This window comes from Bactrocera latifrons, unplaced genomic scaffold (assembly GCF_001853355.1).
Source record: "Bactrocera latifrons isolate USDA-ARS-PBARC rearing strain unplaced genomic scaffold, ASM185335v1 scaffold_164, whole genome shotgun sequence".
Lineage (NCBI taxonomy): Eukaryota > Metazoa > Arthropoda > Insecta > Diptera > Tephritidae > Bactrocera > Bactrocera latifrons.
The window spans coordinates 350,078-366,896 of record NW_017535119.1 but is presented as its reverse complement, the minus strand read 5'-3'; the positions used below and the strand labels follow the sequence as shown (position 1 = coordinate 366,896).

General features: G+C 39.3%; 2 protein-coding genes across 2 annotated transcripts in view; both read left to right on the top strand.

The window, feature by feature from the left end:
• LOC108966563 overlaps nt 1-2,150 on the top strand; it is a 3,318-nt gene extending 1,168 nt beyond the window's left edge. The window contains exons 4-5 of the mRNA XM_018929549.1: nt 991-1,114; nt 1,174-2,150. Coding sequence (XP_018785094.1) covers nt 991-1,114; nt 1,174-2,125 — 1,076 coding nt within the window. The 3' untranslated portion in view covers nt 2,126-2,150. The remainder of the gene's footprint in view (nt 1-990; nt 1,115-1,173) is intronic.
• A 3,087-nt stretch (nt 2,151-5,237) lies between these two features.
• Nucleotides 5,238-6,991, top strand: LOC108966566. Its single transcript, XM_018929553.1, has 5 exons — nt 5,238-5,390; nt 5,454-5,525; nt 5,583-5,915; nt 5,977-6,103; nt 6,269-6,991. Exons 1-5 carry the CDS (start codon nt 5,312-5,314, stop codon nt 6,984-6,986), a joined length of 1,329 nt encoding a protein of 442 aa, XP_018785098.1. The 5' UTR covers nt 5,238-5,311; the 3' UTR covers nt 6,987-6,991.
• Nucleotides 6,992-16,819: the final 9,828 nt, after the last annotated feature.

The window sequence follows — 16,819 nt, the reverse complement described above, 5'->3', positions numbered from 1 at the left end:
TATAGATACATATATTTTGAGTACTTGTCAGCTTATTTTTGAGAGGCATAACGCAATATCTTATAACTGAACAACCGGWTATTCGAGAGCTATATGCTATAATAAGCGATTCTTAACAAGTTTCGTTGCACCATTTCTAGTTGCWATGTGWAAATTTTTCACAAAATTTTTTRCTCTAATACAAATAATCAAAGATGTTGTTTTAGAAAATCTCGTTTTCGAAAAACCGGTTATATAAGCGCTGTGGTTTATAATCATCGAATCAGAATAATATTTGCTACTCGAATTCTATTTGTTAKAAGTAAATACTTTACCAAATTTCATATAGTTAGGCATCTATTTATAGGAGTTATTACAAAATATCTCGTTTTCGAAAAATCCGTTGTATGGGAGCTATGAGTTATTACCATGCAATCTCAATAATATTCATTAACCAGTTTCTAATCATTATAACCAAATGTGRGGAACAAAATTTCGTGTAATAAGCTACCACTTTTTAGGAGTTATAACGCATAATTGCGTTTTTGAACAATCGGTTGTACGGTAGACTTACGCTATAGTCCCCCTGTCTAGTTGATTTCTATTGTCAACCATTTACTTATGAAGCATAAGGTTTTCACAAAATTTTGTGTACTTAACGGTTCAACTGAAGGTGTTAGACACCAAAATCGCGTTTTTGAATAGTGAGTTGTATGGCAGCCACATCTTAGCGGTAACTGATTTTCATGATTTTTTTTCATACATATTCTATTCGAATCAGATAAATATTAAACGAATTTTCGTGCTATTAGCTGCATTATTTTAAGAGTTATGACAAAAAATCTGGTTTTCGAATTAACTTTTATATGGGATCTATACGTTCTAGTAGTATGATCTGCTCGGTTTTAACAGAAGATAAATCAATTATTGAAATACACCTATGTACCAAGTTTGAGTATGATAAAAAATTTATGAAAGACCTCAGCATTTTATATAATGTTCCCCACACAGATCCTCGCCTGCGACCCGCCAGCACACGTTGCATGGTGACCGACCCAGTCTTGGTAAAACGCTTGCCTACAGAACCGTCACCGGCGCAATATAACGTCGAAATGCATACAATCCAACATAACATGTATGTATGTAGGCTTTATTGTTAAATATATTGACTAATTGTGCTATACCGAACTGCAGGTCTAAGCCCGTACATGCGCCAAAACAGAATCCACACTTGTTTCTACGCAACTCCTGCATACCCGAGAAATTGTCCAGCATAATACGTCGACACTTGAGCTTCGAACCTGCGGTGGGACGCTATGAGGTGCGCTTTCCGAAACACTGCGCTTGTGGCAAGAAAATCTTCACACCCGGTCTGCCGTTAATCATTGATCGCGAGAAACGCAAGAAATTCCGTCGTATACCATACAARAAGATCAAATCGCATTTGTACTGCGCACCGGATTTCACGCATGTCATCGGTCAYGGACATACTTATGTCTTCCGCTTGCCGGGTTCTAAACTGCATCAGCCCAAGAAATTGGATAAGTCGTTAAAGCGTTTGTTTTCCCCACGCGCTGCACAACAATTTCACGATTATAGATATATAAATATGATACGAGCGCCGCGCAGAAGACGGCTTTCCTATTTCCCACCATATATAAATCTCTATCAAGAGCAAAAAGTGCRCTTCAATTGCATTGTAAAGGTGACGATAATACGTCGACCATTGAGTAAGGGCAAGAAATTGGGTTTCGGTGGCACCGCCMAACGTTTCTCATACGTCGATTATCACTCATCAATACTCACGGCCGCGCAGGCACGTCAGATTAAAGAATCGTTACCCGAGAAACGTCAGCTGCAAGATCATCCTATAACACGCAGACCTTTGACGGAGATCAAATCGCGCTTTTTAGAGTGGTATACAGAGCAAAAGAAAGAAGTCCGTCCGAATTTTGAACGTAAGGGACCGGCCAAGTTACCACCGCTACCGGASCCAAAATTGCTAGTGACCATAAAGGATTTGCTACCCGACTTAAAGCCTGGTGTCGCATACAGGCCGCCGGTTTTATATAACAAACCAATTGATATTCATGAATTTCTCAAAACAACGACAACCACAGATCAAGAGGCTGTAGATGAGAAYTGAAGTGCTTTCTAACTGTATATTATGTAGCGTCAATAAATTTTTGTGAAAATTCAAATTAATATATTTGTCAAAACTTTAAATAGTCCGCTCTTTGTTGGTTTGTTGATTCGAAAGGTCGTATAAGCCGTAAACCCAGTGGATGTAGTAAAAACCTGACGCTTTTCAACCACAGGAATATTGGTAGTCGTGGAAAAAGTACCATAAGTCCCAGTCGATAGCAGAACCTTTGGTCAAGGCAGCTCTACTGAGAAATGAAAAACTGTGTTTCGTTCCTCGTGGTTTTTCTTTTTCTCTGTCGCATTGCCAGCTTAACCCGAGTTCTTTAAAAAAGTCGAGTATATTACCATGTCTGTAACAATGACCTMTCATCAAAAATCGGCTGTCCGTCGCACAAACCTCACTTGTAAGTGTATTGGCCGGACGTTCAGGAWARCTTCCAGARCCTTTATTGAGGTAGTTTCATAGTCCTCACKTACTCTGCATACATTTTAATAGAAATATACCTGGAACGAGTACTGGACACTGAGAGTATAGATTATCTTCGTTGAAGTTATTGAACTTAATGCATTTTTACTGCTAAAATAGGTCTAGTTTCGGACCTACTTCTGGGGACCGCTAGAGTTGCTGAGAAACTTCGTTGAAAGATATTGTGTATATCAGCTTTTTGAAAAGGCTCCCGGTATTTTAAGAATAACACCGGTGAAAAAATTACAATACACTTTACCCTGAAGAACTTGCTCACAAAGATGATGAATTCATTAGCTAAGCACATCCAGAGCCCTACCCTCGTACACTCTCAAGTCACGAAATGGGCGAATCTGATTACCAGCCGGTAATCTGGATATTTTTGATCCCAGTCAGACCTTTTATTCGCTGCCCCGTTGCTCTCATAAATAACAAATGAAAACTTCATACAACTTTCTCTCTTATAAGAAGCTGAGCCACACACAACCTAAATCAATTACACACACAAATTTGCCAATATGATTCCTGCACTCAGTTTTCGTATTTCATAAACCATTATTACACTTTATTTGCGCCACTCTGTATGTACATATGTAATTTTATTTATTAACCCAACCATGATATATAAACCAGCCAACGTAACCATAAACTGCAAGAAACGATTTTGCACATTTCAGCCACTTTTAGAATTTACTGTATTAGAGAGTAAGACTATGCGAGCGAGTTCATATGAACGTGATGAAGATGTTGAACGTGCCGCCCGTCGACTGAAAATTGCATTGCCTGCACTAAATCTTCGATTAACAGCAAATAAATATTTGTAAGCACACTCATACAGAGAAATACTAACTTATGGTTGGCTGGCTGGAAAGTAAAAAGCTTCCGAAGCAATCATGATGCGCTCTCTTGGCTGGAGCCAGCAAGCTTGCGTATTTACAGTCGAAAATTATAGTCAGAGTAACTGCTTTATGGATAGGCGAATATTTATTGTTGTTGAATTAAAGAGTTTAAGTYGAAAAAACGTGGATTGGGGGCATAAAATATCGTCAACAATTTTATATTATTATATCAAGAGTTTTTAGTTAGAAGAACTAGAAGAGTCTGAGTAACGATTTGATTAACTCAATGCTTGGGGTCCTATATTCTTCATTTGAGCAAAAGCAAGCTTAGTAATGAACGATGAATAAGGATCTCCGATGCTTTTCCTTACATTTTCTATTAGAATTTACTCGGTAAGAGCTTCAATGCTGCTTCGATTTGTAAATTGAATTAAACTCCAGACTGKKTAGGAAGCGCCTAGAGAGCGMCTCTAACGCTTAAACGTGCAYGTCAGTCAAMKAACCCCATAGACAACAAATAAAATYTGGAATCACTTGAAATAGCAGTGAGGTCCGAGTTCAAATTTTTATATTAATTTACTAGGCACGTTTCCAAGTCTCAACAAGAAAAATCTTTGATTCGATATTTAATATTTAACGAAGTCATAAAAAGACACATTGAATGAAAAAATAGCCAACACGTGGTTAAACACCGGCAATGACGCTCACTGGAACGAACGAGCTCAGGAGGTTCCCAATCTAAGAAGGCTTTCGTCAAGGGATAGTTCAATAGTTTACGCGAAGACGAATCGGGAAGAACCTCGATACCAAATGTGCTTTCTGGTAAGACGACTGTCTATATTATGACTTCTTCAGTCCATTGTGGAGAAAAAAATAAGACGAGCTGCAGTGCTAAATACGGCAGGTCAAATATTCTATAAGAGTGTACAACTGTTGGCATACGCCGATGATTTCGGTATCATTGGCCTCAACATCAGAGCCTTTAGTTCTGCTTTTTCCACACTCTATCTATCTCTCATCTATCAAATAACTCCTGTCATCAAGAAAAATCAGTCATCACATACGCGGCTTGGCTCACACGTCACTGTTGACTCTCATAACTTCGAAGTCGTAGATAATTTCGTCTATTTTGGAACCAGCATTAAYACCAACAACAATATCAGCCTTGAAGTCCARCGCAGAGTCGCTCTCACCAACAGATGCTACTTCGGAATGAGTGGGTAATAAAGAAGAAAAGTCCTCTCTCGTTGWACAAAARCCAAACTTTACAGGTCTCTTAKCATTTTTGGAGTGCAATATCTGAAAATGGGGCCTTAGCAGTGTTTGAGACACAGATTTTGCGAAGATTTGTGGTTTTTTTGGGAATTGGAACGATGAGATATACAGGGAAATTGACATACTTAGAAGCATCTGGAGACAGCGGCTATGCTTATTAAGTCATGTTGTTCGGATGGATGAGAACACCACAGCTTTGAAGTATTCGAGTCAGTACCCGCTGGWAGAGGAAGACCTCCACTTTGTTGGTAAGATCAAATGGAGAAAGATCCGCCTGCACTTGSTAGCGCCGATTGGCGCCAAAAAGCGAAGAGAAGAAACGTGTATCAAACTCAACTAAGGGAGAGAGCAACTACTTTCCTTGTATAAAAATTAGATGAAGTAAGTAGCATAGACTTTAAAACGTCGTTTTAACCGAATAATTAATTTTAATACACATTTTATACAGATAAACAATAAAAGGAATTTATATTTTTTTTCAGGCCTTGTAATAGTAGAGTTACAATACTAATATAAAATAGTAATAAACAATATAATAGTAAAATAGAGATAGAGAAGTTATTTTTCATAGTATATACATAAACTTTTCGAGATCATTAGAAAAAAAATGCACCATCAATACTGCAGGCGTAATGAAATTAAGTTCCTAACGGACCGTCTGACCCTACCACTGTTTCTAGCCACTCGTAAGTATACACTAACTTATACCTTGCTAATTTCTATAAACTTAACCATTTAACTGCTCAAAGGCGTCAGCTCAAAGAAAAGTTATGAATACAAAACAAGAACTGAGCAAATCATACAGAAAATGTGTGAAGCAGGTATGAACCACACTTTAYCTACAGCACCACATTACCACCATAYCAATTCTTTTCCAGAAAAGCGGCCGAATACGAAGATGCGAAGCGTTTATGAAAAACGCATTGGAAAATATGCAGAAAACCCACGASCCTGCATTAATTTGCGACGCATCAAGCTGGTGCGCGATCACATYGATACCAAATATTTTCATTTGCCACCGAATATCTACGAAACAAACAAAATACCTTTTGAGACACGACGCGGGTTAGGCGGCGCTTACTGGCATAGATCGCCTACGAAGTTGTCATTAGATAACGCACAAGTCACAAACTGGCAGTTCTATAATATACCGCGTGATAGCGATCGTTTCACAAATCGTCACAATCAATATAAAGGCAAATTTCGGACAAGTGAGTGTGCGAAGGTATCTACAGTAGTATTTTAAAATAAAATATATATTTTTAAATTTAGATATACCGAAAGGTCACGGCACAAAATGGAATTCACAGAGCGATCTCGCCGAAAAGCAAAGTGATCTGGCAAAGGACTCCCAACTAAACCATCTTAATCTAAATTGGGATRTAATATCTCAACACTAGTACGTATTCTTGGTTACTAAGATCATAGAGACAGAGAGTGGTCTGCTAGATTGATTAACTAGAATTTTTTTATTTTTTATCTGAAGTGCATTTTTTTTATATTTAAGCCCCCAAGCAAACTATTATTGGCCTCTTACTTACACTTCTTTTCCCACCTCTATCAGCGATCCCCGAATAAATGCAGCTAAACCAAATCCACATRTATTTTTACGAAATTCCTGTGTACCCGAAAAACGTATGAGCTATATACCGCGTCATCAAAGCTTTCAGCCTGCCATTGGTCGTTACGAAATTGCATTGGAAACCGCCATCCAACCCGTCATCCAACCCGCTACTAAACGCGTTCCCTCCGCGATGATCAAAAAGAAACTCAGCCATTCACAAAGCATTCCAAAAATTGTAACTGGCGGTGTACGACGACGTCTACTTCACTGGATGCTAGATGCAGCAACGCTCACGCAAGCGAAACTGTTTGATCTTGATGATCTGGAAGAGCCGCAGCTTAGAAGAGCATCCATCTCAAGGCATGCGCAAAAAGTAATGCCGATCAAAGTAGCAAATATTCGATTTAACTCAATTATTGCGACGCCGAAGTTGAAAACCAATGCTGGAAGTACTAAGTGTCCGCGTGCATCTACAGCCAGCAAACAGTTTCAATTAAGCCGCAAGGAAGCGACTGTGCAAAGACAGTTTGTCCCKAAAAGGGAGTACAAACGTAACTTCAAATTTCGGCCACTTCCCTCACCGAAAGTCTTGGCCTCAAAGGCAGAGCTCTTCTCAAATATATATTCTTGTGATACGCCGTGCTTTTATTTTAGAAAGCTTGATATCAATAAGTATTTGAAAAAGTCAACTGCAAATAAAACTCAAACTAATTGTTAACATAACCTAAAATACTATGCGTTTTCGGAAGTGAAAGATATCGGTAGAGCGCAACTGAAATTGTTGCCAAATTATCTTAGTATAAGGTAAATAGTAGTAGTAATCATGCTTTTTTAGGGTTTAAACTTTTTTTTAAATGATTTATATTGAAAGATCGGAAACTTTTCGAGAAATCTGAGGTAAGATAATCTTAGCTCACATCTACAATGGGTTCCAGGGCAGTCGGATATCCCTGAATAGGCACCACCCTACAATTAGACTCCGAAAAGAGGATATTTATTTGCCTCTGGATTATCTGCAGATATTTAAATGACATATTATACATGTTATACAGATACACATAGCCGAGTTTCGGTGGAATTAATCCTTGACTCGCTCGACAAGCAGGTATATGTGGCACGAATGGAATTTGGGTAGCACACGCCYACCAATGAAATTGTAAAGTCATGATATAAAAAGGTTGAGGAGTATTAAAAGGTCACCGTCTAAGACAGACTGGGAACGCCTTATAACGGATGTTGTAAAAGCTATCAGGAGGTGAAGGTGATCCATTTCGAGGCTCCCTACTTTTCTGAAGAAAAAACAGAGAAACTTCAAACTGAATGAGGATTGTTTATTATCATTCGGAAGAACATTTCTTAGCATTTAATTTTTGAAGATTATCTCTTTGAAATGTTGGCCACGKCTACGTCTCAGATGGTTCATCCGTTGAGTCCAATTTTCGATTACTCGTTCGATCTGAATCGAAGTCCGCATAGGCTTTAGACTTTATATATCCTCACAGGAAAAAGTCTGACGGTGTGAYATCACACGATCTTGTTGGCTAATCGACCAGCCCAAAACGTGAAATTATCTGCTCACCGTGATGTTCTCTCAATAAATGTGGCGCCGTCTTTTTGAAATCAATTTCACCGAGTTCACGAGCTTCAATTTTAGGTGTCGAATATCTACTAGGTTATCATAGTGCGTTAACCGTTCCTATTGACAATTACATTCTCACCGATATCATTTTTGAAGAAATATTGACCGATGACTTCACCGGCTCACAAACCCCACCAAATCGTTTTTTTATTCTAGATGAAGTGGCAGCCCATGAATCTCTTCAGATTGTTCTTCGTCCCAAATGCGGTAATTTTGATTATTTTCCTACCCATTGAGCCAGAACAAAATTTGGCTCAGAAACGTCGGATATTCTAAGAACTTTTCAAAAGCCCATAGAGCGAAGCAAAGTCGCTTGGGAAAGTTAAGCGACTTCAGTTTTTGTTAGAGCTGTTTTTTGTATGCTTTTTATTTAAGAACTCGACGTGAAATGCACCAAGTCGTTCCATACTTCAGTCCGAGACCACTGTCTTCGTATACACTCTCAGCTACGGTTGCTATATTTTCTCACTCTAGTGTAACTAAACCTTTTCCAGATAAACCTCAAGAATATTCAGTCCTYCTAGATCGACAGGGCCTATTTGGTGCTAGTCATATATTCTCGTCCCGACAACTTTCTCACAATTTCATATGWTTTTTGCCGACAGGGCTTGTTCGATCTTCCTTATATGTTGACCTAAGCATWTTTTGAGTCTAATAGTCCCTTTTAGTAAATAAAAAACCTTCTGTCTAGTTAGTCTACAAGTACATACTATAATAAATATCCACAAGAATTTCATTAACTCCAAAAGCTCTCAGAAGTTCCTTCAACTATAATAAATTTAAAATTTAACGAGAACATTTTATAAAYTCGTACGCACATTCCGCAGCTGTATTACATATATACAGATGTAATATAAATATTAATAAGTGAGTGTACTTTTTTATGCCCATGTAAATATTTATATATGTCAACAGATTACTCATATTTAACCAGAATCAGACTGCAGAACGCGTACGCCATGCGTGGCATGTAAGCGAATTAACATTTCACTGAAAGGAAGGCACAAAAACTGTATAAGTGCAGAAGATAAGCGCATTTGAAAGGAGTAATTTTTAAAATACACAGTGAGGTAGCGTGTGTGACACACAGATCCTCACACCAACTGACGCTGCAATTGCCGCCGGTGCGCACACAAATATGCGCAGCAAGCAATGAAGGCGGATGGGAAAGTTGGCCTGAGCACACCGAGGCTTGTTCGGAACCTGCTGGCGAAGAGTGAGWAAAAACATAGATTCATACGTGCCTCCAAATGCCTGGCGACTTTATATGCGATGGTTTTTCCAATTAGTAAGAGCATGAGAGCTTCAATAATGCTACTGAAAGATGATTTTCGCTTGACAGCAGGTCCTACATACCGATTTCATATCCGATGAAGAACTAACTCCTTGGCAGCAGTATCTAAATWTGATTCGGGAGCATTGCAGTTTCGATATTGTTACCGAAAGACGATTTTCTCTCGACGTGAGGTCATATATTCATATCCAATGAAGAACTAAATTTTTAGTAACTTTATCTAAAAATGCTACGGGACCATTGCAGCTTCTATCGAGAAGAGGTCCCAGATACCGCTTTGAAATSAACTGAAGAACTAACACCTTGCTAACATTTAAAAATACTTTTGGAACTGATAGTATGTATTCAGTGGTAAGTAATAGCTAGGTAATAGGTATTCAGTAGGTAGTCAATAGGTATTTAATAGGTAGTCAGTAGGTAAGTTGCGTAGGGTAGCCTTTACTAAGCTTTATTGGATTTGTCAGTCTCTCAGACAACTGTACGAGTAAGAGTGCAAAAGCTTAGTTATTCAGAAAAAATCTGAATAAGCTTTGACGTTTTCACCTTGGGCATGACTTTTGTAAGGCAGGCATAGATATTTTATGGAATCAAAAAAAAATTAGAGCATTTTTCACTTGGAGCGGTATTGAACAGCCGAATCATAATATTATTAGGGCCGCCCATATCTTATTTTTCGTGTAGCACATGCAGGAATATATTATTTTAATTGTTAAGCGCCTAGAAGTATGCTTGTGATATTAAAAAACAATATATATTATAGTAACATAGGGTGTTGCAAGAGATTAGTATACCTCACTTAACATTTTTAACAATTTCTAAGATAAAAGTCATGTCATGGTTCCTCTAAAAAAACACCCTATATTCTCTGCCACCCACTGCCACCATCATTGCTGGAAAATTCGTCGAAAAAAATTTTAATGTTTACATAATTCGCATAATCTGCACTCACTGCAGCATTTTGCTACGCACTCACACACACACACGCACACATATTCATATACGCACTCATCTCCACAAAAAAGACTTCGAACACCAACAACCGTCGTCAGTGGAGCCGCCGGCAACACGCCGCTGCTGGTGYGTTCTTAATAAAGCTGAAACGGAATTCGTGATGTGCCTTTTATATTTTCGCAATTATCATAATATTTTCCACGTTTTTTCAGCGCAAGGTATTTATATAAATGTATGTATTTGCATAAAAAGTGACTTGGCGGCTTTGCCACGCTGTGTAAAATATAAACAAMAAAAGTAAGGAATTGTTGCTGCAACATTAAAGTGCAGACACTTTTTGCCGACTTTTCTCGCACTTGTGATATATGTGTGTGTACATATGTCTACATGTAAACCTTCAAGTACAGTTAGTTTTGTGGCTTAAACTAAATCTCCCATTTTTTGTAATATTTTTTGCCGAGTACTACTACACACATTTAAATAAAACTGTCGGAGAGTTTTCAAGCGATTTATTTCTTCTGCACTTAACGCTGGTACATTCTATTATTAGAGCTGGAATAYTCATGTAGTTGGTGTAAAACATTTAGCGTTGGAGAATACCAAAGTGAATAAAGTTTAAATAATATTCGAGTTTCATTTGAAGTGAGTCGTCTTTTCTATAATGACCTTCTATCGACTTGATCTCCTCTGACATTTTGGAATACTAAACATGGTTAGGGCAAATCGTAGTCTACGAAAGCAGAAGATTAARATTTTTACACTCATATAGGTGAAGTCTCCAATCTCAAACTGAAATCAAAGTGATCGCTCTAATGGCACTTTGAACTCATAAAATTCTCTGACTTCATTAAATAATCTCAGATTTTAGAATATTTCTATTCTAAAATCATAGTCGACGATAGCAGAAGATTATGTCTTCTTTAAATCAGTAGGCTGCTGTCGCTTCTATTGAATCTGAGTCGGAAAACAAAGTGCTCGTCCTAATAGTTTCTTGAACCCATAAACATTTCGGGTTTCATTAAATAAAGTGCCTACAAATGAATTAAAACATGTTTCCTAAATTTTTAATTAATACTTAGCAAAATTTCTCTATAATTTGGCGAAATAATTACCCATCATAAGACCCAGCAGACATTATTGGTTCATATTCTTCCGAATAACCGCCAGATACCAGTCGAAATGCTCGTATATGATGTGTCGTATATCATGTGCCGTTTCATTCGATAATCTGTTTCCATCTAGACGGAAACTTCATAATACCCCCCTCGGAGAGCCCCCCCTCCATATTTGTAAAGAACTAGGACAACGACTTTTCACAAGCCTCGATTGAGCTCAACTTTACACCAACAAGCGCGTTCGTCATGGACAGGAGCGGGTGGTAAACACGTGGCGCTACGTCAGGGCTATATGGCGGATGCGATAGAAACTCACATTCAAGCTCCTATAGCTTCTGACGAGTCATTAACGAAGTCTTTGGTCTGACGTTGTCCTTGTGGAGCACTACAGCCTTTCTCTTGGCCAATTCTGAACGCTTCTGATCGATCGCCTGCTTCAAGCAGTCCAGCTGTTCGCAGTAGATGGTAGAATTAAGCGTCTGGCCATATGTTAGCAGTCCACAGTGAATGATCCCCTTCCAATCCCACCAAACACACAGCAAAACCTTCCTAACCATCAATCCCGGCTTGCCTACTGTTTGGGAAAATTCAGCGGCCTTCGACCACGGCCGTTTTCTCTTGATATTTTCATATTGCGATTTTTCATCGCCAGTCACCATCCGCTTCAAAAATGGATCAAGTTCGTTCCGTTTCAGCAGGCGTTGTTTCTGTACAGAAGGTTTTATTGCTTCAAATCATCATTTTGACCAAACATCAATTTTTTTTTTTTTTTGTATCCAGCATTCTGCAGATGGTTTAAAATGGTTTGGTGACTAAGTCCTATCTTCTGGGCGATGTCGCGGGATGCCAAATGCCGGTTTAACTCGATGCTTTCTATGATTTGATCGGTATTCGTCGTCACAGGTYTTCCGCTGAATCCGCTCTGAATCGTTGAAACCATTCCTCCACAGTTCGAAGTGATAGAGTAGCATCCCTCAAAACACCATTAATCTCACGGAATATAATAGCGGATTTGCCTTTAACGAAGGAAAACTTTAAAATAACATATTTTACAAGTCTACAACKGTTGAACGCAATATCMAAACTAACCACGCATATCACCGTTTTGTAAATTATGTCAAGACTTTTCAAAGATGTTTTGTATTGCCAGATACGAGCTTTGTAGCGCTTAAAACATAGCCATGTACTTCAAAAGACAAAAAGGCTTAAGGGAGTTATTTGTCAACCTAATTTTRTGGTTAGAGTTTATACTGGTTCCGAGATAAGCAAAGACCATAACTTATAATACCTAAAATGTATAGCTGTTAACAGTGATGTAGTTTCTAAAACGCGAAGAGTCTATATATGTGGGCTCTAGGTACTTCGTCTAGCCCTCGACCAACCCTTTTCGCTGCTAGGCTAGGCTGGAATTGGCTGCGCTGACTGCTCTGTTGTTTGATATTGTTAAGCTKCAACTGGACGGAAAAAAAATGAACTCAGGCTGTATGTTAGTTCGGACAGAGCTCGGAGTTTCAGAAAACAGAACTTTGTAGTTTTGAATAACTATTTTGGGTACTTTCACAAGCAGTCGAGATATTTGGACACACATTGAGACAGCCTGTGTCTACCCATAGCTTTATACTTTTTTCAGCTAAACTATTAACAACTCTTTTATGCTGCGTAACGGAACTTTATTATTACTTTCATTTTTTTTTACTGTTTTTTTCGCTGCTGGTATGCGACAAGCTGCAGTTAATATGTGCCTCATGTTGTACCAACCGCTGGGTGCATTGTTTATAGACATTCATATTCCGCCCCGAAACCGGCTCTTGCGGCATAAAACAGCAGGTTCCCCAAACSCTGCGATCTGCGTTCCACTAGTACCTCCAGTTATTACGCTTTCTTTTCGACAATGCGCAGAAAAAAGTGAGCAAARCAGAAATCYGTATTGTAATCATATATTTTTCCGTTGTCGCTTCATTTGTGCAAATACGCCGTTCGCTGTTCGCTGTTCGCCGTTGCACGCTTGTTGCTGTTCATTCTGCTGTCATTGTTGGCCTCATTGCTGGCTGTCGTTTGCTTACAATACAACAGTGTTGTCGCTCATCTTCTCCATATGCAGCGGCCACGGCGACGACGGCGACACCGCGCACGGACGGAGGAACGCCGAGGCAGTACAAGTGCGTTGACGGGCGCTCGCATTGTCAACATCTTCATCTGCGTTTTACTTTCCCGMGTAGTGGTTGTCGTGTTTTTAGTTTCCTGCTGTTTATTTTCTTTTTTTTTTTTTTTGTTTGTGCTCTGCGAAATGGGTTAAAGCAGCAACGCAGTTTGCGGCGCTCGCCATGCAGTGAGCACTATACGAGGAGCGGGGTCAAATTAAAACATTTTCTTCAGTGTTTCAGTGTAAATAATTCTTTCCGTGCCTTGTAAGTAATGCTCATTTCAGCATGTTGCAAGCACAACAAACTGTCACAAAAACAAAGCGATAATTTATACAAGAACAGCGGCAAAATGGCGGAAATATTGACAGTAGTTTGGCGGAAGGAGCACGAAGATGACTTCAATTAAATGCTGGCACACACAACTTTGTCATTTTTGACGGCACTTTAATTCTTTATTACTTAAGCCAATGAACAATTGGCAATTTAAATGTCGTTTTGTTGGTTCCCAAGAAATTACATGATATTCATGCTTTTAAGTGTACTACAATACAAAAGTGCTCTAGACATTAGATGCTTACTACTTCAACCTAGTATATATATACTAAAATCGTCTTTAACCTTCCTGCACTTTCCCAATCAAACATGTTGCAGGTTATAGAGATCCAATGGCTTGTATAGCAAAAAACCTTATGTTTTCTGTATAAACCTTTCAACCTTCAAGTCTTATGTTCTCGGCTCGGACCGACCCACGGTTGTAGAGTTAGTGAAGAAAAAGATTTATTAGATAAACAAGCTGGCTCCTTTTTCTCTTTGTGATTTCTTTCTTCTTMTTACTCTAGAGGAATGGGACCTTATAAGCGCCAAGGTTGAGTTTCGAACTCGAAAATATATATGACAATGTCGACTGCCTAAAATAATACCATACCATGAATGGGATCCTCACAAGTTCTCAGATCGTAGTGAGTTTCAAACAAGATATCGAACCCGCAAATATGACAATGTCGACTGCCAAAAGAAAAATACCTTATCCCTATTGCCGACTTTGGAATCAACCTGTATTCGGTATAACACTAATATAAGTATGACTATTCTTCCGCCCATAAAATCGTAGATTTCTTCCGTCTGAGGTTAGTTTCAGTCTGAACACTTTTCGTAATATTAGGTTGTCAAATATCTCTCTTCCGTCTTTTTTGGCTTTTGAATTTCGCGGTTATGTAAAAAGCGCTACAGAGCTCGTATCTGGCAATAATATACATCTTTGAAAGGTCTTAACATAATTTACAAAACGGTGATATGCAAGGTTAGTTTGGATATTGCGTTCAACAGTTGTAGACTTGTAAAATATGTTATTTTAAAGTTTTCCTTCGTTAAAGGCAAATCCGCTATTATATTCCGTGAGATTAATGGTGTTTTGAGGGATGCTACTCTATCACTTCGAACTGTGGAGGAATGGTTTCAACGATTCAGAGCGGATTCAGCGGAAGACCTGTGACGACGAATATCGATCAAATCATGGAAAACATCGAGTTAGACCGGCATTTGGCATCCCGTGACATCGCCCAGAAGATAGGACTTAGTCACCAAACCATTTTAAACCATCTGCAGAAAGCTGGATAGCAAAAAAGGTTGTTTGGTCAAAATGATGATTTGAAGCAATAAAACCTTCTGTACCGAATCAACGCCTGCTGAAACGGAACGAACTTGATCCATTTTTGAAGCGGATGGTGACCGGCTATGAAAATGGATCACATATGAAAATATCAAGAGAAAACGGTAGTGGTCGGAGGCCGCTGAATTTTCCCAAACAGTGGGCAAGCCGGGATTGATGGCCAGGAAGGTTTTGCTGTGTGTTTGGTGGGATTGGAAGGGGATCATTCACTATGGGCTGCTCCCATATGGCCAGACGCTTAATTCTACCAACTGCTGCGAACAGCTGGACTGCTTGAAGCAGGCGATCGATCAGAAGCGTTCAAAATTGGCCAACAGAAAGGGTGGAGTGCTCCACCAAGACAACGCCAGACCACACACTTCGTTGATGACTCGTCAGAAGGTATGGGAGCTCGAATGGGAGTTTCTATTGCATCCGCCATATAGCCCGGACATAGCGCCACGTGTTTACCACCTGTTCCTGTCCATGATGAACGCGCTTGTTGGTGTAAAGTTGAACTCAAAAGAGGCATGTGAAAAGTGGCTGTCCGAGTTCTTCGCAAATATCTTCCATCCTCTACGAGGGGGGTATTATGAAGTTGCCGTCTAGATGGAAACAGATTATCGAACGAAACGGCGCATATTTGAACTAAATCCGATCACTGTTGCACATTTTATAAAGAGATATTTGACAACCTTATATACTAATTTTATAGCTGTTTATTCATTTCACTGATCCCAATATTTCGCAGTTTTGAAAGATAAATTTTTTTTCTAAAAAAAGGCATTATACCTAAGCAGTTTGTAAGCTAACGATATGAGGCTTAGCTGGTTTTGACAACGAGAGGACCAATTACTCACGTGTGTAAGCCGTATTTTATTCACTTGAATGAAATATCTTCAGTCTCAGCATTCTCTTCGAGCGTTCCTTAACTTTCCGTGTATATTATCGACGATTTCTACTTTCATATCGTAATAACCATTAGATATATCCACCAAATTAAATAAATCTTAGACAACTCTTACTGCAAAAGTGTTAAAGAAATAAAGAATGCCGAAAGGAAACAACAACATGTCAATTTGTTATAGAAACCAGGACATTGGCTTGCTGCTGCTCGATGTGCGCGCTCGCTACTGATTAAATATAWGTCTGTCGACATAAACAAAAGCAAATATGAACTACCCGAGAAGACTAAGTCACATAGCGGCATACACAATACCCGTCAACGAACGCAGTTGGTGGTACACTATTACTATACCAAAGCGCTGGCTTTAGGTGACCTCGCACGCCAGCCTACCCCCCTCCGCCCGAAGGTCGCATAATGAAATCTCAACAGGAAGCGGAAATGCAACGCCGCACCGTGTGGCAGAACACAATGCACGCGAAACGACACACGTCGCGCCGTTACTTTTGTAAATAGTCAACACAGGCTTGTGGCATGCAACAACTGCTGCAGCATGTTATTAAACTATTGTGGAACGTAAAGAAAGAAAGCYTTCTTTCAGTTGCCATTAGAGAAYGGCACAAAAGGCCAACTAGCCGACGTGGAATGAGGGTTTGCAGTGAAGACGTAGAGTTAGCCTCGAAGGTGTTCGTCGTGGGCTTCCGCTTAAAGACGCAACCGCAATTCTTACACACGCGCTGCGCGACGCTGCCTCAATAAACTACAAGCAAATGGTTTTTGCGTTAAAGTCGTGCATACAACAACAACGGTAACAACAGCATTATTGGAATCTTCACATACACACTTACATTGCGTT